Consider the following 24,900-nt stretch of genomic DNA (forward strand, 5'->3'; position numbering starts at 1 on the left):
GACGCGCTGGGAGAGGTGCCAGCCAGGCCAGCCGGACGCTCGTCTCACCGAGTCCCACTTGGCGTTGGCCTTCTCCTTCTCGAACTTGGCGAACTCCCGCCGGTCGTGGATCGTCATGAGCAGCTTCCAGATCAGCAGCAGCGCGAGGCCGATGAGCACGATGCCCGCCACCACGCCCGCGATGATCGCCAAGATGTTCGGCTCCGTGGGGCACTCTGCCCACGCACGCACGCACGCAGGCAGGCACACACGCGGACGCAGAAACGCACGCACGCAGGCACCCAGGGAGGGGGGAGGCACCGCACCTGTTAGCCCGCATCGCCTGTCGACGCGCGTGTCATTAGCGAGCGTCAACACGGGGGCCCCGGTGACGAGCGAGTGTTCCTGTTCCTTCACTCGGCTCCATCACCCCGAGTGTTGCTCCCGAGTGACGGACATGGGTTCATCACCCGGGCCTAACCCTAGCATAGCCCTAACATAGCCCCAGCACAGTCCCAGCACAGCCCCCGCATGGTCCCAACATAACCCTGGAATAAGCCCAAACATAGCTCCAGCATAGCCACAGCATAGCTCTTACATAGCCCAACCATGGCCTGAGCATAGCCCAACCATAGTCCCAGTATTGCCCCAACATAGCCCGAGCATAGCCACAGCGTAGCCCTCGCCTCACCCTAGCATCACCTCAGCATGGCCCGAACAAAGCCCCAGCATTGTCCAAGCATAGCTCTAACATAGCCCTAGGATGGCCCTAGAAAATTCCCAGCATAGCCCAAGCATAACCGTGGCTGAGCCCAAGCATAGAACACAGTCCTAAACACGCTAATCCTAGCATAACCATGAATAGGGTAACCACACCCTTCCTCCAGACCCCTGATTATGAACACAGACCCCTAGCCAAATGCTAAATGTAGGTGCATAATGAAAGACACCAGTCTCTGACAAAACCCTTAACAATGGTCCTTAATATAACACTCAACACGAGTTCCCAAATGTGAACCAGAATGACCCATCCCAAATGCAACCCTGAACCCCAAGCATTCACACAGCTACCAAAACCTGCCCTTGAACACCGATCCCAAACACAAACCACGAACCCCTCCACTAAAACTAAACTAACACTGATTTATTATTTTATTTACCAGGTAAGGCCCACCGAGCCATGAAGCTCTTCTTCAGAAGCAAGCTGGCCACAAGCGGCTTATCACGTGAAAATGTACAAAAGCCAAATACAATAATCTAAAACACGTTTCTAAATGTGGAGGGAAAACCCGGAGGACCCGCAGAAAAATCCACGTGACCATGTGGAGAGAGGGACACGCACAAACTCCAAATAGACAGAAGGCGTCAGGGTTGGGATTGAACCCACGACCTCCTGCGTACCAGGCGAGGGAGATAACATCTCGCCACTGCAGTGCCCCAGCCACCAACACACTCTTACCTGACTAAGACTGGCGCAGCCCACGCCGGGGCTACGTGCCCACACCTCCCTCTAGTGGAGGCTCTTCAAATAGAAGCGGCATCAGCAAGACATTGATGGCACGGCTGCAAATGTTTCTTTGAAAGTGAAGAGATACAACGGGAGGAGGCACATCCATGTCCAGGTGCCCCTCCCTTGCCGCTCGTCAATGGCGTTAAAATATTCGGACCACCTGGTAATAGCCGCTCACTTTGAGTTGGGAGACTGCTGCTTCTGCTGAACCTGGAGCGGGTAACTGCAGGGCTGCATCGCGTACAGACGCAATGCGAGGCTCGCCGACGCCTAGCGTGCCGTCAGGGGACGGCTCCCGAATAGTCCCGGCGATCTGCCATTGCTGCGATTTCATGGCTGCGCCTTTTACCTCTGCCCCAAAAAACAACAGCACCACCAACCCACATCACACCACGCCCCCCGTGCTCCCCCACCCCCACCCCCCCAGCACCGCACCTCTCTTCTCCTGCACCTCGACGAGCGGACTCCCGAGCTTGTCGAGCGTGAACGTGAAGAAGAACCAGCAGTCGTCTTCGTCCTTCGCCTTGCAGTGCATGAGCGAGTCCAGCTCCCCCGGCTGCTTCAGCTGAGCCATGGACACCACGTTGAGGGTGCGGCACCGCTCTTCGCAGACCGCCGCCTTCGGCCCCTTCTTGAACACCTTGCACTGCACGCAGTCCCTAGGGACGGGCGGCAACACGGACGGTGGACGGCGGAGGTCACGGACGGCCGGGGAGAGGGAGGGGGCGGCCGGCTCCGCGCCCGGCCGCCTTTGTCTCCCCAGCGACGATGTATACGCAGGTACTCGTTTGAGGCCGAATCGACCTAGGGGAGGCCCCGGGACCGGTTCAGATCATCGTCGCCGGTGTTGGCCGTGAGCGATAATCGAACTCGGGCTCCTGGGCTTGCAGCTGCAGCGCGCTGGCCGCTGCGCTGGCCGCTCACACCAATATACCAACGCCCGCCATTCGCCACTAAGTGGCGGTGATGTCACCGCAGCGCCTGTGCCAGGCCAGGTGCACGTTGAGGCCCACGTGAAGTGTCGCAAGGCTCGCTGCGGGCAGGAGGTCACGGGACAGACCCGTGTGCTAAGGGTTGACCGGCCGAGGCGACCGGCTGATGCACACCGACTGCGTCAACTCGCACGCACAACGCCGGCGCGCGCCGCACCGCTGCGCCACCCTCACCGCGCCACCGCGTGCGTGCGTGCGCCGCCACTCACTTGTGCTCGTCGCAGGCGCCCGGGCAGGTGGGGCACACCTCGCAGGTGGCGCCCTGGTACTTGCTGTCGTTGCACTTGCAATCCCCGCACACGCACTGCCCGCGCCCGTTGCACTCCTGCCCGTTGCTCGCCTGGCACGCCTTCTTGCTGGTCGGGCAGTCGCACGCGTTGCCCGTGAAGTTGCTCTCACACACGCACTTGCCGCACTCGCACTTGCCGTGGCCTGGGGCGGGGGCGGGGCCGCGATGTGGTGGTGGTGGTGGGGGGGGGGGGGGGCCCGAGAGGTAAATGAGTAAATTAACTTGGAATCGCCGAGTTTAAGATAACTTCTATCGCTTGACAAAATGTCTCAAGAGTGCCCCCTATTGGCAGCTGCTACCTTCCTCGGTCTCTCCCTCGGTCTCTCCTCGTGCTCCCTGCCTCCCCACGTGACGCCACCGCAGAAGAAGTTTCCACTCGTAGCCACTCTCGCCCGCCCACCCACCAGCCCACTCAACCAACAAACCACCCACCCGCTCAGCCACCCACCCTCCACACTCAACCACCCACCCACCATCTACTCAACACCCACCTCCCCACTCGACCACCCACCCAAGCACCCAACTCAGCTCTGCCGCTCAGCAACACCTGTCTGTCTGTCTGCCTGCCTCTGGGGCCGCACCTCCGCACATGACGCCGCTGGAGCGGTCGCAGGAGAAGTTGTCACACTCGCACAGCGGGCCGGACACCAGCTCGTTGGCGTTGTCGCGCTTGTTGCACACGCACTCGCCGCACACGCAGTCGCCACGCCCGCTGCACACCACCGCTGACGAGTTGTCGCGCTTGCACGACGCCCAGATGTCCTCCGAGTTCACCTCGTCCGTGCTGCACTCGCACAGACGCCCGATGCGGCCCTCGTTGCACCTGGGGGAGGTGAGGGAGGTGAGGGAGGTGAGGGAGGTGAGGGAGGTGAGGGAGGAGAGGGAGGAGAGGGAGGAGAGGGAGGGAGGTGAGGGAGGTGAGGGAGGTGAGGGAGGTGAGGGAGGTGAGGGAGGAGAGGGAGGAGAGGGAGGAGAGGGAGGGAGGTGAGGGAGGTGAGGGAGGTGAGGGAGGTGAGGGAGGTGAGGGAGGAGAGGGAGGAGAGGGAGGAGAGGGAGGGAGGTGAGGGAGGTGAGGGAGGTGAGGGAGGTGAGGGAGGAGAGGGAGGAGAGGGAGGAGAGGGAGGGAGGTGAGGGAGGTGAGGGAGGTGAGGGAGGGAGGTGAGGGAGGTGAGGGAGGTAGGTGAGGGAGGAGAGGGAGGTGAGGGAGGGAGGTGAGGGAGGTGAGGGAGGGAGGGAGGTGAGGGAGGTGAGGGAGGGAGGGAGGTGAGGGAGGGAGGTGAGGGAGATGAGGGAGGAGAGGGAGGGAGGAGAGGGAGGTGAGGGAGGAGAGTGAGGAGAGGGAGGGAGGTGAGGGAGGGGAGGTGAGGGAGGAGATGGAGGAGAGGGAGGGAGGTGAGGGAGGGAGGGAGGTGAGGGAGGTGTGAGGGAGGGAGGTGAGGGAGGTGAGGGAGGTGGGTGAGGGAGGAGAGGGAGGAGAGGGAGGAGAGGGAGGGAGGTGAGGGAGGTGAGGGAGGTGAGGGAGGGAGGGAGGGAGGTGAGGGAGGTGAGGGAGGGAGGTGAGGGAGGTGAGGGAGGTGAGGGAGGGAGGTGAGGGAGGTGAGGGAGGTGAGGGAGGTGAGGGAGGTGAGGGAGGGAGGAGAGGGAGGAGAGGGAGGTGGGTGAGGGAGGAGAGGGAGGAGAGGGAGGGAGGGAGGAGAGGGAGGAGAGGGAGGGAGGTGAGGGAGGTGAGGGAGGGAGGTGAGGGAGGGAGGTGAGGGAGGGAGGTGAGGGAGATGAGGGAGGTGAGGGAGGTGAGGGAGGGAGGTGAGGGAGGGAGGGAGGGAGCGAGACGGTGGGGAGGATTAGCACGGTTCGCTACGTACGGTGTGAAAGAACTTGCTTCATCTGGCTATCGCCTGATGAAGCAAGTTGTAGTTACTGGTGAAATGTCGTACTCAGAATGTAAATGTTGTGGCTTGGCTCTCCAACACACAACCGAGTAACGAATTGTCACGTTCTGTTTACGTGACAAACCTTCACTAGTTGGCTGTGTCGGCGACACATTTACATATTTACACGATCTAACCCAAAAAATAAAACCCGTATTATGGTGTGAAAGATGTTCAACAAACACAAGAGGGTGATGACGACGATGTAACAGCACAGGGGTCGGCAACTAAAAAGAACAAGAAGGGAATTTTTTTTCGAATTCGGTAAAAAAATTATCAATATTTCAAGAGCCACAATGCACTGTGGTGGTGAACACGATACGGTGGTCGTCACTAACTGACGTCATGAAGCAGCAGTCCTTAAAGAACCGCCGGAGACGCAGGTTGCAATAGATGATCGAGGTGATACCGCTGATGCTGTCAACGATGACCATGATGATGATGATGGCGATGACTTCAAAAATGTCCTCGATTACCCTCCCTTCAAAATCACAATTTCCTGTTAAAGCTGTCGATTCTTTATGATAACTTCAATCGCGATCTCATGTGACATCGTATATCCTTGTCTCGTTGACACACGGCTACAACAGTCACCCCCCCCCCCGCCACCTCTTCATGTGTGACGTTCCTGTACCTTGGTTTGTCATTGTACCATGGATCAACTTTTAAAATAATCTGCGTGCACGCACTCCCTCCCCCCCACCTTTCCCTCCACCCGCCACCCCCGTCCACCACCACCCCCCCCCCACCTCCCCACCCCCCCCCACCTCCCCGCCCACCCACCCCCCACCACCTTACCTGCAGGCGCCACACTCCAGCGTGCCGTTGCCGTGGTTGCAGTCTGCGCTGTTGGCGATGCCGGTCGAGTGGCACTCGCACTCGCACACGAAGCGCAGCGACACCAGCACCTTCTCGTTGAAGCCAAGCGAGCGCAGCTGGATCTGCGTCTCCTTCCCGTCGTTAGGGCAGCCCGTGGCCGCCACCTCGATGCTGAACGTCACCTGGGGAGGTGGGGGGGGGGGAGGGCGGTCGTGGTGGTAGATACGTGTGTACGTTGAACTTCTTTCGCACCCTACGTAGGCAACCGAGCTAATTTCTAGACTCATTTCTTTCAACGTGACTTTACCGAAAGAACCAAGAATATGAATCACTGCAGTCACGAAAGCTTTAAATCAAAATTTAACTGGTTTTTTTTTTGTGTTTTGTTTGTTGTTGTTTAGTTTGTTGCCCTTCCCCGCAGATATGTCGAGGAATCAAATCACAAGTGCATTTGGTACTGACCCAATCTTCAGAGCAGTGCAAGGGAGGGGCTGTGGTGAACCCAGAGACATGGTGTGCAGTAGTTTCACAGTAGGGGGCGATGCTGCTGCGCGTTTACATTTCGCCATTTGGCAAATTCAGACCGTGACGCCGTAACGTCGCGTGGCCTTTAACGGCCACTGTGAAACATACAGCACGTAGTAGCAGGAGTAGCTTATGGTCAATACGTGCCGCAGTGTTAACCAGGGCGGCCGCTGGGTTTGAACCGCCGACCTGCGCAAACCTCCGCCAACGAGGAGACGGTGGCGGTGGTGGCGGCGGTGGCTGTGATGGTGATGATGGTGGCGGTGTTGGCGGTGGCGGTGGTGGGGGAACCCACTCACCTCGTCACCGATCTGGATGTTGGAGCACTTGTTTCCGTCGTCCCCCGTCTGCACGCTGCCGTCTTTGCAGTGGCTGGTGTAGCTCACGGCGACGCCGCCGGGCGGCTTCGTGTGCTCCAGAATCACCTCCGAGGAGAGCGCCTGCACAAAGACAAAGGACCACACCCATCCCCCCCCCCCAGATAGCCGTCAACAGACTGTTGGGGCGAGTGCTGTTGGGCGAACAGCACCTGTGAAGGCCGGCAAGGCGCACGACGGGGGTGGGTGGCCACCACCGCGCCTGGCCGCCTTTGTCTCCCCAGTGCTGATGTTCTATGCACACCGCACCAGGTACTCATTTAAGGCCAAGTCGACCGAGCGAAAGCTCAGGACCGGCTCAGAGTTTTATCACCGATGCCGATGGCCATGCGCGGGAATCGAAGCCGGGCCACCAGGTTCGTAGCGCAGCCCGATAACCGCCGCCCCGCCGCTCCACCTTGCGTTGCACAGTTCACCTCGCCACGCTTTACCTTGTAGGCCTCGATGATGAGCTGGATGATGTTGGATGACGTGTTGGAGAGCTCCCCCACAGCCGACTTTGGGATGAGGTTGCTCAGCTCCTGAGTGCACAATGGTAACGAGGCGAGAATGAGCCGTAACAACAACAAAAGGGATGCGCTTTTTACCAAATGTAATTCCCATCAGGTCCCATGGCGTAAACAGGTGCAGTCTCCCAACTCTCATCGCTCGACCGGCCTTTATCTGTGTGCTCTAAAGTAGGGCCATTGCCCGAAACGTCACCGATTGTATATTTGACATTTGCTCAGGCCGCACAATGTTGTTATGGACCAGCGTGTTGAGTGTTGTTGCTAATTGTGACCGTCAAAGCAGCAGCAGCAGCAGCGTGACCATATCGTTGTAAATTTCGTGGGTTGCTGTCGACAAGGCTATGATATAATCTCCATGCCACGTCTTCTTCCAAAGATGTTGGCGATCGTGGCCTTTCTTCCACTTTGCTCCACCCATGATATCTACTCAAGGACTCTGCAATGGGCACTGCTTCCAGTTGCTTCCAATTGGTCAAATTACTTCTGTAACTTATTTCTCTGTCTCCCCGGCTTCTTGTGGTACCTGCAATGTCCCCCGCAGTCTACACCACATTCACATTCAGTCTCTTGTTTTTTATGAGTGCATGTCCAATAAATCTAACTTTGCTTTGCTCTAATTATTCTCATTCATGTTCTTGTTGAATAAACTGCTGCTATTTATATGCTTATGTTTTTTTATTTATCTGTCCATTACATGCTTTACATCTATAAAGCCCACATATTTGTTGCTTCTAGTTTGCTATACAGGCCTTGTAATTGTCCAGCTTTCACACAGGCTCATAGAAAGACAGACCCCATAGACTCACATATAGAGAACCACTCACATAGAGAACCAGACTCACATAAAGATCCATAGACTCACATAGAGGCCCAAAGACTCACATAGAGACCTCCAGACTCACATAGAGACCCATAGACTGACTTAGAGGCCCATATCCATACATAGACCCACAGACTCACAGCTTTCAAATCCACAAAGGAGAAGAGACCGGCTGATGTAACACTGCAATTCTGGCTGTCATCTATAATTCCTTATTTTGCAATACAGATCCCATTGTCTGAAATGCAACTTTTGCCAGTGTTGTTCTTCTGTTTGCCTCTGTGACACCTTCATCCCTCGACTGTCATCACACGACCTCAATACTTCAAACGCTCCACCTGCTTATTGTCACTTGTACTTGACGTCCAGGTAAGATTAAGACTCTGACCCAAAATAAACAACGACGCCTCGGCCGACCAGTGGTCGAGAGGTACCTGGTAGACGCTGTAGAAGTCTTTGGTGACTGCGAAGATGGGCTGGATGTTGTTCTCGCTGAGCTTCTGGATGAGGTGCGCCACCGACGGGTAGTCCTGCAGGCCCCACGCGCCGCCCGCACCGAGAGGGCAGACATTTTGGCGTTATTTGAGTCGCTCATTTTACGCTTGCTTAGCCAAGAAGAGCCTCGCAGAGGACTCAATGGGACGCGGGTACGCATTTAAGGCTGAGTCGACCATGGGGAGGCCCCAGGACCCGGTCAGGCATGGCATACGAGGGGGTGGGTTGCCAGCACCACGCCCGGCCGCCTTTGTCTCCCCAGTGGCGATGTTTACACACCGCACCAGGTACTCATTTGAGGCCGAGTCGACCTAGGGGAGGTCCAGGACCGGTTCAGATAATCGTCACCGGTGTTGGCCGTGAGCGGGAATCGAACCCGGGTTCATAGCACGGCGCAGCGCCAACCGCTGCACGATCGCTCTCCACACACACACAGACACACACACACACACGGTGGGGGCGGGTGACGGGGGGGGGGGTGACACACGCACGTAGTAGTTGCTCTTGGTGTAGTAGACGCCCTGCGGGTCCAGGTGGCAGTTCCCGTCGTTGGGCAGAACGATGCCCCCCAGCTTCCCGTCGCCCGCAAAGTGGAAGCCGGCGTCCGTGGAGAAGACGAGCAGCCGGGTCACGTTCCGCCACTTGATCTCGTTCTGGAAGGAGCCAGCACAAGCGTTAGACGCAGCAGCGTACAACTGCGCACGCACGCACGCACGCACACACAGATACTAAACGCCAACAACAATTACACGCACAAACAACAGCCGCCAACAAGGGACGATGACATCACCGCTTTGTGCCAGGCGAGGTGCACTTTGAGGACACGTGAAGTGTCCAGTGTTAGTGTGTTATGGGTTCAATGACAGACACCGCCCCCGCATCGTCTACCATTATTCACCACCACTACCTCCATCACTATCCACCACCACCACCACTACCTCCATCACTATCACCATCACCACTACCTCCATCACTATCACCACCACCACTACCTCCATCACCACCACCTCCATCACTATCACCACCACTACCTCCATCACTATCCACCACCACCACTACCTCCATCATGATCACCATCACCACTACCTCTATCACTATCACCATCACTATCTCCATCACCACCACCTCCATCACTATCACCACCACCACTACCTCCATCACTATCACCACCACCACTACCTCCATCACTATCACCACCAGCTCCACCACCAACCATGCCACACCACCACAAGACAAACACAAAGATCCCCGTAGAGCCTTTAACAGACTGTAGGGGCAAGTACTTTTAGCGAGTAGCACCTATGAAGGCCGGCATAGCCCACAAGGGGGTGGGTGGCCAACACCAAGCCCCGGCCGCCTTTGTCTCCCTCATGGCAATGTTTACACACCACACCAGGTACTAATTTGAGGCTGAGTCGACCTAGGGGAGGCCCAGGACAGGTTCAGATAATTGTCACTGGTGTTGGCCATAAGCGGGAATCGAACTCGGGTCATTGGGTTCGTAGCGCAGTGCGCTAACCTCTACACTTCTGCTTCCTACACGTCGTCACCACCACCCACATCACCACCACCACCACCCACGTCACCACCACCACCCACGTCACCACCACCACCACCCACGTCACCACCACCACCACCCACGTCACCACCACCACCCACGTCACCACCACCCACATCACCACCACCACCACCCACGTCACCACCACCACCCACGTCACCACCGCCACCCACGTCACCACCACCACCACCACCCACGTCACCACCACCACCACCCACGTCACCACCACCACCCACGTCACCACCACCACCCACATCACCACCACCACCCACGTCACCACCACCACCCACATCACCACCACCACCACCCACGTCACCACCACCACCACCCACATCGCCGCCGACGCCGCAACTCACCACGCAGACGGCGGCCTGCATCATGGCGTCGAAGCCGCCCTCGGGCGAGTCGAGGTTGCCCGAGATCTTCTGCTGGCTCACGAGCTCGTTGAACTGGCTGCCGTTGTTGGTGAGCGGCAGCACGTTGCGGTAGCTGAACGGTTCGGTGCACACCTCGTCGGGGCCCGTGCTGCACGGCTTGCGCATCTTCTTGGGCGTCGTGCTGATGTACGGCATCACCGTCTTGTCCACGAACGAGCCGAAGCCTGCCGGGGGGGTGGGGTGGGGGCAACACGTGGACCGACGCCGCCACGTCCACGTTGAGCGCTTTTTTTTTGCTTCGACGACGACGGCGACAACGACGACGAAGACGGACGACGTTCACGACATCGTTCGTTCGCGAGCGAGGACGCGCAGCCTTCGCTCGCTCTCCGATAGGCGAGAGGGAGAGTGAGAGACTCGAGGAGGCGCGGGGAACGAGCGCGGGCAAGCAAGCCAGGCGCCAACGCTTGATCACCAGTCAGCGGCACACAATAAATGCCAGCATTGTTGTTACAATTTCACGAATTAACCTTCATCATCGGGACGACGGGCAGGGGAGAGGGGGAAGGAGGGAGGGGGGGAAGACGGACGCGAGAGGAGGAGGGGCGCGCGAGGCTCACCGATGCGGAACTCGCTCGTGATCTCCTTCATGCGCTGCTGCAGTTCCGTGCCCAGCTTCTTGACGTTCTCCAGGTCGTCGTTCATGGAGTAGGAGAGGTCCATCAGGTAGTAGAGGTCCACCGGGTAGTCGGCCGCCCTCTTGAACGTCAGGTTGAATTTCTGCGGCTGGCCTGCGGCCGTCCAACGGGTTGGGAGAGAGATGCAAACGATGACGAAGCGGGAAGACACGCTCGCCACGCTCCCGCCAAGCGTCTCAAGACCGCGTGGTTCTAAAGCTTTTGACTCTTTTGAAATGGTGCCCCATATCCCCCCCCCCCCCAATTATAACCACTGGTCCATGCCCCTAGTGAATACGGTGATCGCAAGGCACGTGTCTTCATAGTCTTGCACTCGTGCGTTTGAGAGGGTGGGTTACTCCCCACCCACTCGAATGCGCCTGTCCAGCGTGGAAGAGCAGGCAGAAATACACGCCCCAGAGAGGTGGTGCTCTAGTCGAGCAGCTCCGTCTTGCGGAGGCTTCTTCAGCCAACAGTGGAGCTAGCGAGATATTGTAGGTCTGCACCTTTCCCTCTGTTGTTGTTGTTGTTTAACCTCCGCTACTTTGAGTGGACGAGCAAACAAACACGGCACGACGAATGCGGCGGGGGGGCAGGAAGCCCGCGTCGGTACAGGCGACGACGCTTCCTCGCCGACAGGAAATGTACACGGGCGTGCCCCCCACGGTGACACCACCCACGGTGACACTTAACAGAAGCGTCGTTCGACAGAGCTTGCAGCACTGTGTGCGTGTGTGAGATCAGCGAGTATTCGTGATGGACTGGACCCAATACACAAGTCGAGGTAACGGCGTGTTCTGCACAGTCGCGTGCGGTTGGGGCGCTGGGCAAACGTGGAGTGAGCGGCGCGACGCGGCGAGGAGGTGACGACGGTACTGATCATCGCCGCCGTCGTCTGGAGAGAGAGAGAGAGGCGTGCAGCCCAGCCGCAAGCAGGCCGCAGTCTGCTGGCCAGCTTATCTCTCATCTCAGCCTTAGTCGAGAGGTCAGAGTAAACATCGTTTGAGAGTCAACATTGTTAACAGTTGGCGGAAGTGACCAGAGGAGAGGCGCAGGATAGAAAAACGCGTGGATAGAGAACATCTCATGGCTCTTTGGCCTGGAGGAAGATTCGAAACAATTTAAATTTGTTTGATCATTGTTTACGGAGTCTAAATTGGATCGCACGTTCGGACACCACCACAGTAACGTGGAATTTCCAGCACTGGCTTAAGGACCGAGGGAGATACTCTCTGGCTTGAGGGTGGAGGACGACACCTTTTTGGTATCATAGTTCCAGCACTAGCCGGAGTCCTTTCAACACAAGATAAACGTATCACGTCAAGCGGCAGGGCGCGGAGTTTCCGCCAAATGCTATGAAGCAACGACAGATTCCGATCTGGCTGGAAAGGCAAGTGCCTGCCTGTGAGCTCGAGTGTGTGTGTGGTTTGCGTGTGTGTGTGTGTCTGGTTTGTGTGTGTGAATAAATGGGTGTGTGTGTGGTGCTGGTATGTATGTGTGGGCGTGCCTTTGTGTGTGTCTTTGTCTTAGCGCAGTACTGCGTGGTTAGCGCACTGCGCTACGAATTCCGCTAACCGAGTTTGATTCCCGCTTATGGCCGACATCGGTGACAATTATCTGAACCGATCCTGGGCCTCCCCTAGGTCGACAAAGCCTCAAACGAGTACCTGGTGCGGTGCGTGACCATCATTGGGGAGGCAAAGGCAGCGGAGCCTGGTGCTGGCCACCCACCACCTTGTATATCGTGCCAGTCTTTATTAGGTGCTCGCTAACAGCATGAGCCCCAACTGGCTGTTAAGGTTTTAAGGGGGGGGGGGTCTGTCTTTGTATGTGAATCAATGTGGTTTTGTAATACCACATATACAGTATGCGTGGCTTTATCTTCATATGCATCTGTGCGCTTGCATTTGTGTATGTAAATGCCGGTGTGTGCGTGTACGTGCGTGTGTCTCATACATTTCGTTGCATGTCTGCGCACGTGTATGCATTTTTATATGCAATTGCGCAAGTGCTCCTGATGTGTGTGTGCGCATGAGTCTGTGTGCGTGGTTGTTGTATGATACACGTGTGTACATTTGTTTGTATTTGTGAGAGTGTGCATGGGTGTTGGTATATGTGCATGTGCACCTATCATGGCACAAGCGCCATGCTGACTTAGTGGTGGACAGCGGTGATGTTGTGTCATGTGCATGTGTTGTATGGAGAGCTGTGGCGCAGTGGTTAACGCACCAGGCTACAAACGCAGCGACTCGAGTTTTGATTTTCCCGCTCACAACCAATAGGATTGACAGCGAATATCTGAACCTGTACATAGCCAGCCCTAGATCAATTCCGCCTTAAATGAGTATCCGGCACGATGCGTATAACACATCAGCAATGGGGAGACAAAGGTGGTCAGGCGTGGTGCTCCCCCTTCCATGCATAAAATACTCGCACCCAAGCACTTGCTCCAACAGCCTGTTGAAGGCTATATGGAAGATCTTTGTCTTTGCATCGGCACGTGTGTGTACGCGCGTACACAAACTCTGTCGTTGGGGACCTGTTTGTCTTGTCGAATCGCATTCATCCGCGAGGTTAGAAACAAGACACAAATCCGTTAAGCAACTGCACCTCGCAAGGGGATCTACGGTACGACGTCAATTTCTCCAAGCAAAGAAGACTTCGACGGCTCTGCCCCGCCTCCACGCACGTGGAAACGTGCCCGTCGGGAGCGCCGCGGCACCCGGCATTTCCTTTACGCATCGTCACCAACGTTGGCACCGTCACCGCGGACGCCCGCGATTCTGCCTAGTCGCCGGAAGGCGGCCGCGCGCCGCTCCCTGTCGACGAACGACCTCGCCAGCTCGCCCCTCTCGCCCGCTCGGACGCGACAAAGATCTCCCCCGACCACCGCATAAGCCCGGCACCTGCTCGGAGCGTGAGCCGGACGTGCTGCGGCGCCAGCTGGGTGATGTTCTCTGGCGGCAGCTTCGTGCCCTGGTCGCTGACGGGCGTGTTGCGCAGCACGCGCACCTCGCCCCTGGGGCTCTCCACGTGCCGCTCGTCGCACCTTCGCTCCTTCAGGTTCTCCGCGTAATCGCAGCGCGCCGAGTTCGACTCCCCGACGCCGGTGAAGTTCTGCGGGCAAGCGAGCGGGCAGGGACAGACGGGACACGGAGACGGGACACGGAGACGGGACACGGAGACGGGACACGGAGACGATCAGCTGGGGCGACGCGGCGGCGGCGCCGCCAGTGGCGTCGCCCCCCGTACCCCCTAACCCCTGCTCACCTTTCACCGTCGGTTCCGGGAATTAAATGGGGCTCAGTTTCCACCACCAGCCACCCGCTCTAACCCCCACAACGTCGCCTGCCCTCTTTGTAGACCCCTCTCTCTTTGTGGTAGGTCAAAGCCCAGGTCGCCACCAACCCAAGCCTTGGGGCCAATTGCAATTGTAGCATTGGTCAATGAATTGCAGTCGCAGTGTAAATGAAATTGATCTCATTCACCAGATTGATTCACTCATGTTCGAAAGTAAAATTTTGGCTAGGAAAAAAAACCACGCTTAAATCTGCCCCATCTCTGTGCATCTCGGCAGCTAAGAAAGAATTGAGTCCAGTTCGCACTTTCATGGGCAAACACCAGGACCCGCAGAGCTTGCCAGGTGCCGTAGGCGTGGGCTGCAAGGAGAAGGCAGCATTGACAATGCTTCTATGCTGGCACGGGAAAGTCAAAAGATGTTTGGAATATTGAGGGTCAAGCCCGCAGTGCCCGTGGTCAGCCCCACCCAATCGCAGAGGCCAACGCTCAACGACACGCACCAACGTGTCAGCGGCCTGCATGGTGTGCTGCCTCGTACCGGCCCCGATGTGTGAGCAGAGTTACCAATGTGTGAGCAGAGTTACCAATGTGTGAGCAGAGTTACCAATGTGCGGCCGGGCGGTGGTGGCAATGCACGGGGTCTGTGGCCCAGCACTGTGGAGGCAGCGAGGGTTGGTGGACGACCGCACAAATATCGCTAAAACTCCCTTCCTGTGGGGGTCCAGGTCGATCCATACTCTGGCTCGCCAGGGGAAGGCGGTACACACAGCAATCTGAGGACTAATGTAATTCGTCTTATCGATGCGGCGATCGGAGATACAGCGTTGCCCCCCACCAACCCCCACCACCCTCGCATGCAAGGGTTTTCTCCGGTTGCTTCGCTTTCCTCCCACGCGGGATGAACGCCCATCGCTAGTTGACTGAAAACATCGTCTTGTTTGTGCGCCTCCGTGCGCTGCGGACTCCGCAGTGTGGCGCCAGATGCAGCCTGCGTAAACGACGCGGCCACAGAAAACATGTCGTCGCTGCTGGACTTGTCAGGTCAAGCTATTCGCATTCGGCCCCGCGGCCCCGCGGCCCCGCGGCCCCGCGGCCCCGCGGCCCCGCGGCCCTGCGGCCCCGCGGCCCTGCAGGCCCCGTGTCAAGCGTCGCGCTACTCACGGACATGGTGCACCAGGCGCAGCGGCTGCCGACCTGGATGCACTCCCCGCACGACTTGGCGTTACGCGACAAACACTCGTTGTGGGATTCTGCACACACGGAGTTGCGGGGGGACAGGGGTTTTGGGGCCGGATGAGGGGGGCGGTAGAGAGCGGTTGGGGGGGGAGAGGAGAGATTGTGGGGGTAGTGGGAAAAGGGCATGGTTAGCAGAGCCAGACAGGTAAAGGAGCGTCTCTGTGTGCGTGTCTCCCGTCTCTCCTCTCGCCGTCTTCAAGATCCCTCATAGCGGCACTCGATTGTACGTGTTCAACTTCCTTCTCACCGTACGTAGCCAACCGTGCTAATCGGAGGTGCGGGGGAAGGACAACAAACTAAACACAGAAAGCTGTTCTGAAGAAATGGCTTTTCAATCTAGATGATTTAAAAGTGGGTTCCTAATATCAGAAGGAAGAGCGTTCCAGACGGCCGCAGAAGCACATATGAAATTGCGCGATGCAGTGACCACCGTCTTTGTGTGTGTGCAGTCATTGGTGACCGGACCATCAACTCGGCGCACTTGGGAACCCGGCCTCTGCGGAACAACAGCTTTATAGCTCATCAGATTCCTCCGGTATAAGTAAATATTCTGATAAACGCGAGCGTACGAAACCCAAGTTGGTACCCAGGACCTCGGCAGCATCTCCACCAAGGCTATTCTGAATCCCGGCCGTGGCCTCCCCGCCCCCTCACCTTGCTGGGCGAGGGAGAGACTGGCGAGCAGCGTGACAGCCAGCGCCGTCCTCAGCAGCAATCGCACCTCCATCTGCGCCAACAACAACAACACACGCACAGCCCCGACGTCCTGTGAGCCCGGCGAACGCGGCCAGCGAGCGACCGTCAGTGAAGGCGTGGCGGAGGTTGGGAACATCGGGCCCGCGACTTCATACGGCCCTCGGCCACACGAGGCAGCCGACTTCGATATACGTCCCGCAAACCGCAACCATGCATCACTACGAGCAGCACGCATCGGGTGTGAGGAGTGTCTTTCTTGTTTGGTTTTTCACGTGATAAGCCACTTCGTTCACGTGATGAGCCACATTGTTGAGCTATCATTTGTGGCCAGGTGAATTCTGAAAAGGAAGCTAACAGCTCAGTGGGCCTTACCTGGTAAAATACATTTTAAAAAGTGATTTATTTACCTTTCTTATACTTAGCACTGCTATTGTCTTTTTGTATTGTTTGTTGTTGTAACCTTCGGACCCACCCCTACTGGACATCTGTGAAGAAGAGCTCATAGGATTTCTCCAGTATAAATGAAGATTCCCATTCGAGGTGGATATATTTTCGGCCTGGCGACCAGTCACGTATGGCCCACCGAAAGAACACCAATGTCTATTTAGCCCTCAATAATAACAATGTTGCCAACAGGTGATAATTTTTGTCTGAATGCAAGCGCATTTCACAATGCTTTACAAAGGTGAGACATAATATTGGGGTTTTGTGGATTGGGGGAGGGGGGGGGGCGGCAGGATGAGTGGGTAGCAGTATGCGGGAGAGAGGAAGGTGGGACATAGGGTCGTAGCAGAGTGCAAACAAACAGCTACGAAGAATAAGATCTCCCCCCCACCCCGTGCAGCCTTTAACACGCTGTTGGGGAAAGGTGCTGTTAGTGAGCACCTATTAAAACCGGCACGGTGCACGAGGCAGTGGTGTGTGGCCAGCACCACGCCTTGGTTCTTTTGTCCCACCCCCCCCCAGTTCTGATGTTTATACACCGCACCGGGTAATCGTTTAAGGCCGAGTCAACCTAGGAGAGGACCCAGGAATTCTTCTGATATCATTCGGCACTGATGTTATCAGACTAAAGTAGCAGGTCTTGGAAGGCAGGGTGCTATCCACTACATCACCACTGGTCCCCACGGATACCTACAACCAAACAAAGACAAAGATGCCCTGGAAAGGATGTAACACTGTTGGGGCAAGTGCTGTTAGCGAGCACCTATGAAGTCCGGCACGGCGCACGAGGGGGTGGGTACCCAGCACCACGCCCGACCGCCTTTGTCTCTCCAGTAGCGATCTTTACACACTGCACCAAGGACTAATTGTAGGCCGAGTTCACACGATTAGCACGGTTGGCTACGTACGGTGGGAAAGAAGTTCAATACACATACACAGGGGGTGCCCAGGACCGGTTCAGATAATCGACACTGGTGTCGACCGCGAGTGGGAGTTGAACCCGGGTAGCCGGGGTTCGTAATGCAACATGCTGACTGCTACACTACCTACAACCACACATGCCACCCCCACAACCTTACCAAACTCACAACATGGGTCAATGTGCATTGCGACCACCCCACTGTGGTCTCTGTTTCCACCCCATGACTTCTCGTCAACATCGCTCTGGTGACGGACCCAATGGGCACCGTCAACTCGAACGAATCATTTTCTCACCAATGACCCCACTACGACCTCCGCCCGTCAGCCAGGAATCGACTTGCAATGGGCTCTGCCGAACAGCGGTCGCACTTTGGACAAGGGAGACGCCCAAGACATGGGGGACAAAGAGACACGCGGGGACACGGAGGCACAAGAACGCGGGACACCTGAGATACTGAGACACTTGGCACACAGGAAATATGGGAGCTATGCTGAACCGTGGAACGTACTGAACCATTTTTGCACTGGACTAGGAAGACACAGAGGATGAGACACGGAGATACTTGGACACAGAGACACGGGGACACGGAGGCGTGCATACTCTGATGCTAGACAAGGCAGACACGAGAGACCAAAGCTCCATGATATCCGCTTCCGCGAGCCGTTTTCCAACACGAAGGGCTTGCACCACGAACACTCCGTCTCGAGACGCTACGCCGACCGGTATGACGGGCGACAAAAATGGGACAAAATGACAAAATCGCTTGGGAATAAAAAAAACGTGCTGCCTCAGCGGGCGAGCAAGGCAAGCCTTCTCTCACCCCCACGCACCACCGCGGAGCGAGCCTCGCCTACGCCCATGTATGGACATCTCGCCTGCTGCCCGATCGATCAGTGCTGGCTGGGCAGTGACGCCAGCTGACGCGGTCGCGCTGCGGGCTGGGTGAAAAAAAAAAACCTGACGCTTGGCACAGCAGAAGTAGACAGTGGCGTGGTGCGGTTCCAGACGACGGTGAGTCAAGCCCTACCCTGCCTAACCACCCACCCACCAAACCGCCTGCCAGCATTACCAACAGCGAGCACAAAGACCGGGCCAAAAGTTTCAAGCAACACGCAGGAGCGTGTAACAAAAATGAATTTCCGGCCTGCACATTACCCCCCTCCCCACCCCCCTGAATTATTTGGCAATGCATTAGCGGTGGGTGCACAAAGCACAATTAACAACAGGAACAAACACTCAACACATTCGTCAATAACAATACTGGGCATGGCCTTAAAAGGAAAAAAAAAATAATGAGCGAAGGTTCAGCAAATGGTCCTTCCTTCACCGTTACATATTTAGAAAAATGTCATTGCTATCAGGTTCCATGGTGTAAACAAGTGCAGTCTCCAACTCTTGTGATCCCCTCTTTGTCTCTCTACCAGCCTCTCTATGTGCTATGAAGGGCCATTGCCTGAAACGTCAGCTATAAACGAGTTTTTTTCCCTTCAAGGCCACACGGTATCATTGACAAAAGTATTCCGTTACGATGGGTTTTCCTTTTATTTGACTATGATTACTGAAAACCCAGGCGAGCAGAGTACAACAGACACCCACAAAAACAAAGATCCCCCGTATAGCCTCAAGAGAATGTTCTGGCAAGTGCCGTTAGTGAGCAGCACCTATGAAGGCCGGCACGGCACACGAAGGGGGTGGGTGGCCGGCACCACGCCCGGCCGCCTTTGTCTCCCACACAGACTTGGTGGGGGTCATGGTGATCACTTTCCCCGACGCAACTGCACGGTGCCTAGATCCACCGGATGGATGACAAATGCGTGCTGAAGTCCACAAAAACGACAACATGAGTCGCCAAGCAAAGTGGAAAGCACTAAAACTACACCGAAGCACGTCGTGTGTCTGCGAGTTTACTTAGCACACTCCGCTGATCACAAGAAGTGCAGTATGAATCAACGCAGTCGCATAACTCGCAGCGTCAAACTGTTGCACCGCGCCAAGTGCAGTGTGAGCCACTACACCAGCCCAAACGCAGGGCAAGCCACTGCACTGCACCGAGTGTTAACCTCCACACTGCCCCAGGCACTACAGCTGTGGTGCAGCGGGTAGTTCGCAATGCTGCTGTACAACCCAGACTTCGAGTTGCGCATGCTCAGGACTGCCGATAGTGGTGTAGATTGTATGGTTAGATAGTGCAGCATTGTGTAGTGGCAGATACGGAGGGGGGGTGGGGGCTATGACCTCCGCCCCCCCCCCACCGCTCTTCTCCCCCCCTCCCTTTAGACCACAAATATTGAAAATGTACTGATATTTACCAATCAAAATATATTGAATGTTTTTTTTCATTAATATTAACACGAGCAACCTGCAAGTCCAAAGGCTGTGACCGTCCATCGCTCCCTCCCTCCCTCCAGCCAGCAAAACTTGTTAACATATACAGCAGCGTGATAGGGCCACATTTAAATAGCGTTGAAGTTTCGAGAACCACCAACCTCCGCCCCTCGAAGTGCCTTTGACCAGCTGCCGCCTCTTCCGCAGTCTCCCATTGTAAACCCGCCATGGCACTATCAACTATCTACTGCAGCAGCAGCAGCAGCCACCACCAGGCCCTTGTGCACACGCAACAACACAAAGTGTACCCCGTGTGTTAAGAGATAGAGCGCGCTCCTCACGGCCCCACTCTCTCTCTCCCCATGCAGGGTAGCATGGAGCTGCAGGCGGGAGATGTCGGTGGGAGTTGGAATGCGAGGCATGCAGTGTGGTGGTGGGGGAGGAGAGGATGGGGGCGGGTGTGGTGGTGGGAGGTAGAGAATTAGGGGGCGGGAGAGGTGGAGTGGTGGGGGGCGAGGCGAGGGTCACCTCCCACGCATTACTGCCGGAACAGCGAACCGCTCAACAGGGGTCACGCAGCTGGAAACATCGCGGCTGCTTCAAGCAAGCGAGCGGTGAAGTATGGTCAAACACCCCTAACACCCCCCCCCCCCGCCCCCATGACCGTCAGCAAGCGTATAAACAACTCCGCTACACAAACCGCAGTGTCGCCACGCTGCACCGACAGAATGGAACTGCGTACAGCCGAGTGTTAACCACGACACTGCAAGTCTCTGCACTGCACCTTACTGAGAATCATGCCAACCCAGTGGAGCGCGCGGATTGCTTTTAACCCAGCAGTGGATTGACAGAAGGGCTTCCACGTGTGCTGTAAGCAGACAAAGATCCCCCGTATGGACTTCACAAACTGTTGGGGAAAGTGCCGTTAGCGAGCACCTATGAAGGAAGGCCGACACGGCACACGAAGTGGGTGGCTGACACTCGGCACTGCCATCAGCTTCCCGCCCCAACGCCTACCTGGCAAGCGCTGGCAGTCACCCATCCAAGCACCAACCAGGCTCAAGCCTGCTTAGCTTCAGAGATCATATGGGATTGGGTGCGTTTTGTAATGATTTGTTCCGATAGGCAACTGCAAAATACACGAGACAAGTTTTAAAAGTTTAGGGTCTAAAACAAATTGATTGTGATCCATATTTGTGTTTTGGTTAGGCCACATAATACTACAGTATGCTCCACGTGCCCCGAGCCCAAAACAAACATTGATCATAGTCTCGGCAACGAAAAACTACCACTAGAAAACCTAAGTTCTTAACTTGACGGTACAACATAATTATAGTAAGAGAAAACCAACGTTGTCTTTTGTTGTGTTTCCCAGAGGCGTGATTGTTTGCACCGATCTACTTTGCAGAGAATAATCAAAGAGGGCACCTTCTAAACCAGATCCCCGGATTAGCGGCAGCAAAATGTCTGGAATTTCAGATCACATTCGCGATGTCCTAGATGGTCACGCTACCACCCCCACGTGTTATAAAACTTTTTTTTTTAACCAGGTAAGGTCCACCGAGCTATGCAGCTCTTTTTCAGAAGCGACATGGCTATCACAAATGATAGCTCAACGAAGTGGCTCATCGTATCGAAATTTATAGCAGCCAAATACTTTAGAAAAATCCACGGGACCACGGGAAGAGAGACACGCTGACTCCATATATGCAGCAGGTGTCAGGGTCGGGCTCAAACCCACGACCTCCTGTATACTAGGCGAGGGAGTAACCCACGACCTCCTGTATACCAGGCGAGGTAGTAACCCACGACCTCCTGTATACCAGGCGAGGTAGTAACCCACGACCTCCTGTATTCCAGGCGAGGTAGTTAACATCTCCTAGCCATCGTGCACTAACAGCCTTCTTCATCTTATCAAGACAGTTTTCTGTGGCTGTGCCGTGCAGCCGCGCACATTTTTATCGAGGATATAACAAAAAGAAAAATGTTGTTGTTTAAGAATTGCAAAATGCTCCAGGCATTACAATCTTGCACTAATATGCAGGAGCAGCTGTTACGGCGGTTGCTTCACTTTGGGTCGCAAAATTCGAGCAACCAAGTAATGTTTCAAGATTTATTTTCATCGGTTTCGCAGGATTTGACTGCGTCAATTTCCACAGTTGCGCTGCCGCAGCTGCCACGGCGATTCTACGATGGAGTTTACGGGTCGTGCCGCGCGACATTGTCGTTCGGCACGACGTCCGACGTTTCGCTCCACGTGGCCGTCAGTCTCTTCATAAGCTCGGCGTGTGAGGCGAAACGCTATTTCGCTGATTAACATTTCGCTTCGGACCATCCCTTGCGATGGAAACATCTTGCTAGCTACGCGCACGTAACAAACACAGCACAACACGAAGCTGGCAACGCGCGGCAACGAACCCGAAAACACAGCAGGAGCAGAACCAATGGCAAAATCCTAAGCGGGAAAATCCTGGGAAACCGATTTTTAAAAATTCCCCTTGGATGTTCGGCTTACGGGGCCCAAAGTGCAGGGAGCGCGGTACAGCCCGAAAACACACCGAGCAGATATTGGCCTCGGGATGTCTAAAATAAAGTATTTTCTTTTTGTAACTATCGCTTGGCATGCTAACGCCACCCAACCCCCACATCTAAAAACTAAATTCTTGTCCGATGAGAAGAGGAATGTGAACAAAGCGTGACAACAAAAAAATACTCAAAACATTCGGAATAACACTGCATGCGGCCTTAAAAATGATATATATAACAGGCAACGTTTCTGGCAATGGCCCTTCTTCAGCACATAAGAGAGGCGAGTAGAGAGACAATTTGGACTATAAAACTTGCTTACGCCATGGGGACTGGCGAGAATGAAATTGTTAAACATTTTAAACTGGCAATGTTTTAATGTTTTAAATTGGCGTGCAAGTAATTACCTAACAATACCGTAGTAGCAACTATGGAGTCAGAGGCATTTCGTTTTTGTTAACATGAAGTAGGCGCGCATTGCATCCGATTCATACGTTTTGTAATGAAACCGGCTTCTTACACGGCCACGGGTAGATGACGGTGGTGTAAGGAGCGGACACTACACAACGCCACAAAAAATAAATACAAACTCCACCACACAACGAATTCATCCATAACAGAGTTTTTTTTTCTCTCGTTGGTGTTAGATCGCGTAGATATGAATGCGTCATTAAACCCGCCACCATCCGACACAGCCAATTAGAAATTGTAAATGTCGTGGGTTTACTATCCAACACGCCGGTGTGCTGAACTAATAACGAATTGGCACGTTTTGTTTACGTGACAAAAACCTTGCTGTGTCTGTCGGACGGTGGCAGGTTTAACGACACAATTATATTTACACAATCTAACTAAAAAAACCCAACCTCTGCTACGGATGACACTGGTCGCGACACCACCTACGTGTTCAGCATCGACCGTCGTTTGTCAATTCAATTTGACTTCTCGTTCCTTGCGTTGAAAATATGAAACGTTGAATCATGTGAAAAGTGCCTCGGCTTCCGAATCGAGGCGTCTTCTTCAATTCATTTTTCTCGCGGGGAAAGTCGAAGGGAAAAGCGTTTTTGTTTCTTTGAAATGAAGGTGGGGAATGTTGACGTAAAAAAATACATTTTGAGAAACCCAGCATCACAAGAATACCAAAGCTCTGATTGGTAATAATTTTACAAATATCATAAGAAGACCTAACTGCCCATCTGTAACAAAAGTAGAGTGTATTCACAGGGATACTTTCATTAAAAAAAAACTCCAAACGATTATCTCCCCCCCCCCATTCCTGTACTAAAGGGGACACATATCTCGGTAAATATTCATCACTGGGCCTAAACATGTTGGCCTGGTTTCATACCTGTTCTGTACATTGAACTCGACAAAATATGAGCGAAAGGTGGGAGCTCTGGTTGAGTTCACATGAAATTTCAACATACATACAAAGCAACGTTGATTTTGAGTGAGAAAATAATCAAACACCCCCAAAACCACCTCCCAAGGAACACAAGGGACGACGCACCACACACTGCATCGGGAACCGGATGAGAATTTGGCTCCCAGCGTCACCGTTGCCCTCCACCCAGCGGCACGCAGCTCACCGGCACAACAAAACCCGGCACGGAACCCGGCACACTGCCCAGCATCTGCGCGCAGCAGGCCCTAGTCGGCGCTGCTGCTGCGAATTCGCCGCACGCACAATCGCCGGCACTGTCGGCACGTCGGCTGACAGCACCGCACAAAGGCCACAGACATATTCTTTCTCTCGGTCCGGAAGTGATGGGCCGCTTAGGGTCATTTGCCGCAAGAGAGAAGCTCAGTTTAACACGTAGTAAGCTTTATTATCCACAATATCATCCACATTGGAGGTTTTTGGGTTTAGTCGCGTAAATGTAAAAAGAGGAATCAATGTAACTGTGATGATGATTATGCTTAACGGATCAAGAATGGATTATGTTTGTGTCCTTTTCACCGTCTCGCTTTGAAGCGTTTCTCGCTGGTGTCTGTCTCGTTTGCACAGTTTAGTGCGCTTCCGATAGCCTTAAAACTGACATGTGCCTATCACCGTGACATTTCTTTAAGGGAGTTGTTACGCGCCCTTGAACGGACGGGTATCTCTGGTTTCCTCCCACACAGAGCTGAACGCTCGCTGATGGAATTCAATGAGGCCACAACATCCCAATGAAGGCAGGAAGCTCCTGAAAACGACTCCCGGAGACTCGGCGAGACTCTCACGGCGACAGCGCACGGCACGCGTGGAGCCCATTCGGGCAACGCCCTGAAACTCAGCGGCATCTCTTGAGCCTCCTGAGACTCGGCGAGATTCTGCCGAGTAATTCGCCATGGTGGCGAGATGTTAACTACCTCGCCTGGTATGCAGGTTCGTGGGTTCAATTCCGACCCTGACATTTGCATGTCTCTCTCCCCGTGATCGTGTGGATTTTTCTCTGGGTCCTCCGGTTTTTCCCTCCACATTTAGCATCAACGTACGTTTTAGAGTATTTGGCTGCAATACGTTTCCACATAAGCCACTTTGCTGAGCTATCATTTGTGGCCAGGTCGCTTCTGAAAAAGAACTACACAGTTCAGTGGACCTTATCTGGTGAAA

At 55.0% G+C, this 24,900-nt stretch overlaps 1 protein-coding gene across 2 annotated transcripts in view; it reads right to left on the bottom strand.

The window, feature by feature from the left end:
• Nucleotides 1-24,900, bottom strand: part of LOC116954784 (integrin beta-1-B-like) — a 43,019-nt gene that overhangs the window by 5,709 nt on the left and 12,410 nt on the right. The window contains exons 1-15 of one of the 2 annotated variants that reach the window (XM_032975588.2): nt 19,940-20,106; nt 16,046-16,118; nt 15,317-15,405; nt 13,762-13,972; nt 10,799-10,969; nt 10,158-10,402; nt 8,735-8,896; nt 8,183-8,278; nt 6,851-6,940; nt 6,342-6,482; nt 5,497-5,699; nt 3,352-3,593; nt 2,691-2,913; nt 1,925-2,148; nt 49-215 (exon numbers count right to left, since the gene is read on the bottom strand). In XM_032975588.2, the coding sequence (XP_032831479.1) occupies nt 49-215; nt 1,925-2,148; nt 2,691-2,913; nt 3,352-3,593; nt 5,497-5,699; nt 6,342-6,482; nt 6,851-6,940; nt 8,183-8,278; nt 8,735-8,896; nt 10,158-10,402; nt 10,799-10,969; nt 13,762-13,972; nt 15,317-15,405; nt 16,046-16,118; nt 19,940-19,993 (2,391 nt within the window). In that variant the 5' untranslated portion in view covers nt 19,994-20,106. Of the gene's footprint in view, nt 1-48; nt 216-1,924; nt 2,149-2,690; nt 2,914-3,351; nt 3,594-5,496; nt 5,700-6,341; nt 6,483-6,850; nt 6,941-8,182; nt 8,279-8,734; nt 8,897-10,157; nt 10,403-10,798; nt 10,970-13,761; nt 13,973-15,316; nt 15,406-16,045; nt 16,119-19,939; nt 20,107-24,900 lie in introns of those variants that run through there. The other variant, XM_032975589.2, reaches the window with a different exon arrangement.

This window comes from Petromyzon marinus, chromosome 56 (assembly GCF_048934315.1).
Source record: "Petromyzon marinus isolate PM22_M1 ecotype Great Lakes invasive population chromosome 56, UKy_Petmar_22M1.pri1.0, whole genome shotgun sequence".
NCBI lineage: Eukaryota > Metazoa > Chordata > Hyperoartia > Petromyzontiformes > Petromyzontidae > Petromyzon > Petromyzon marinus.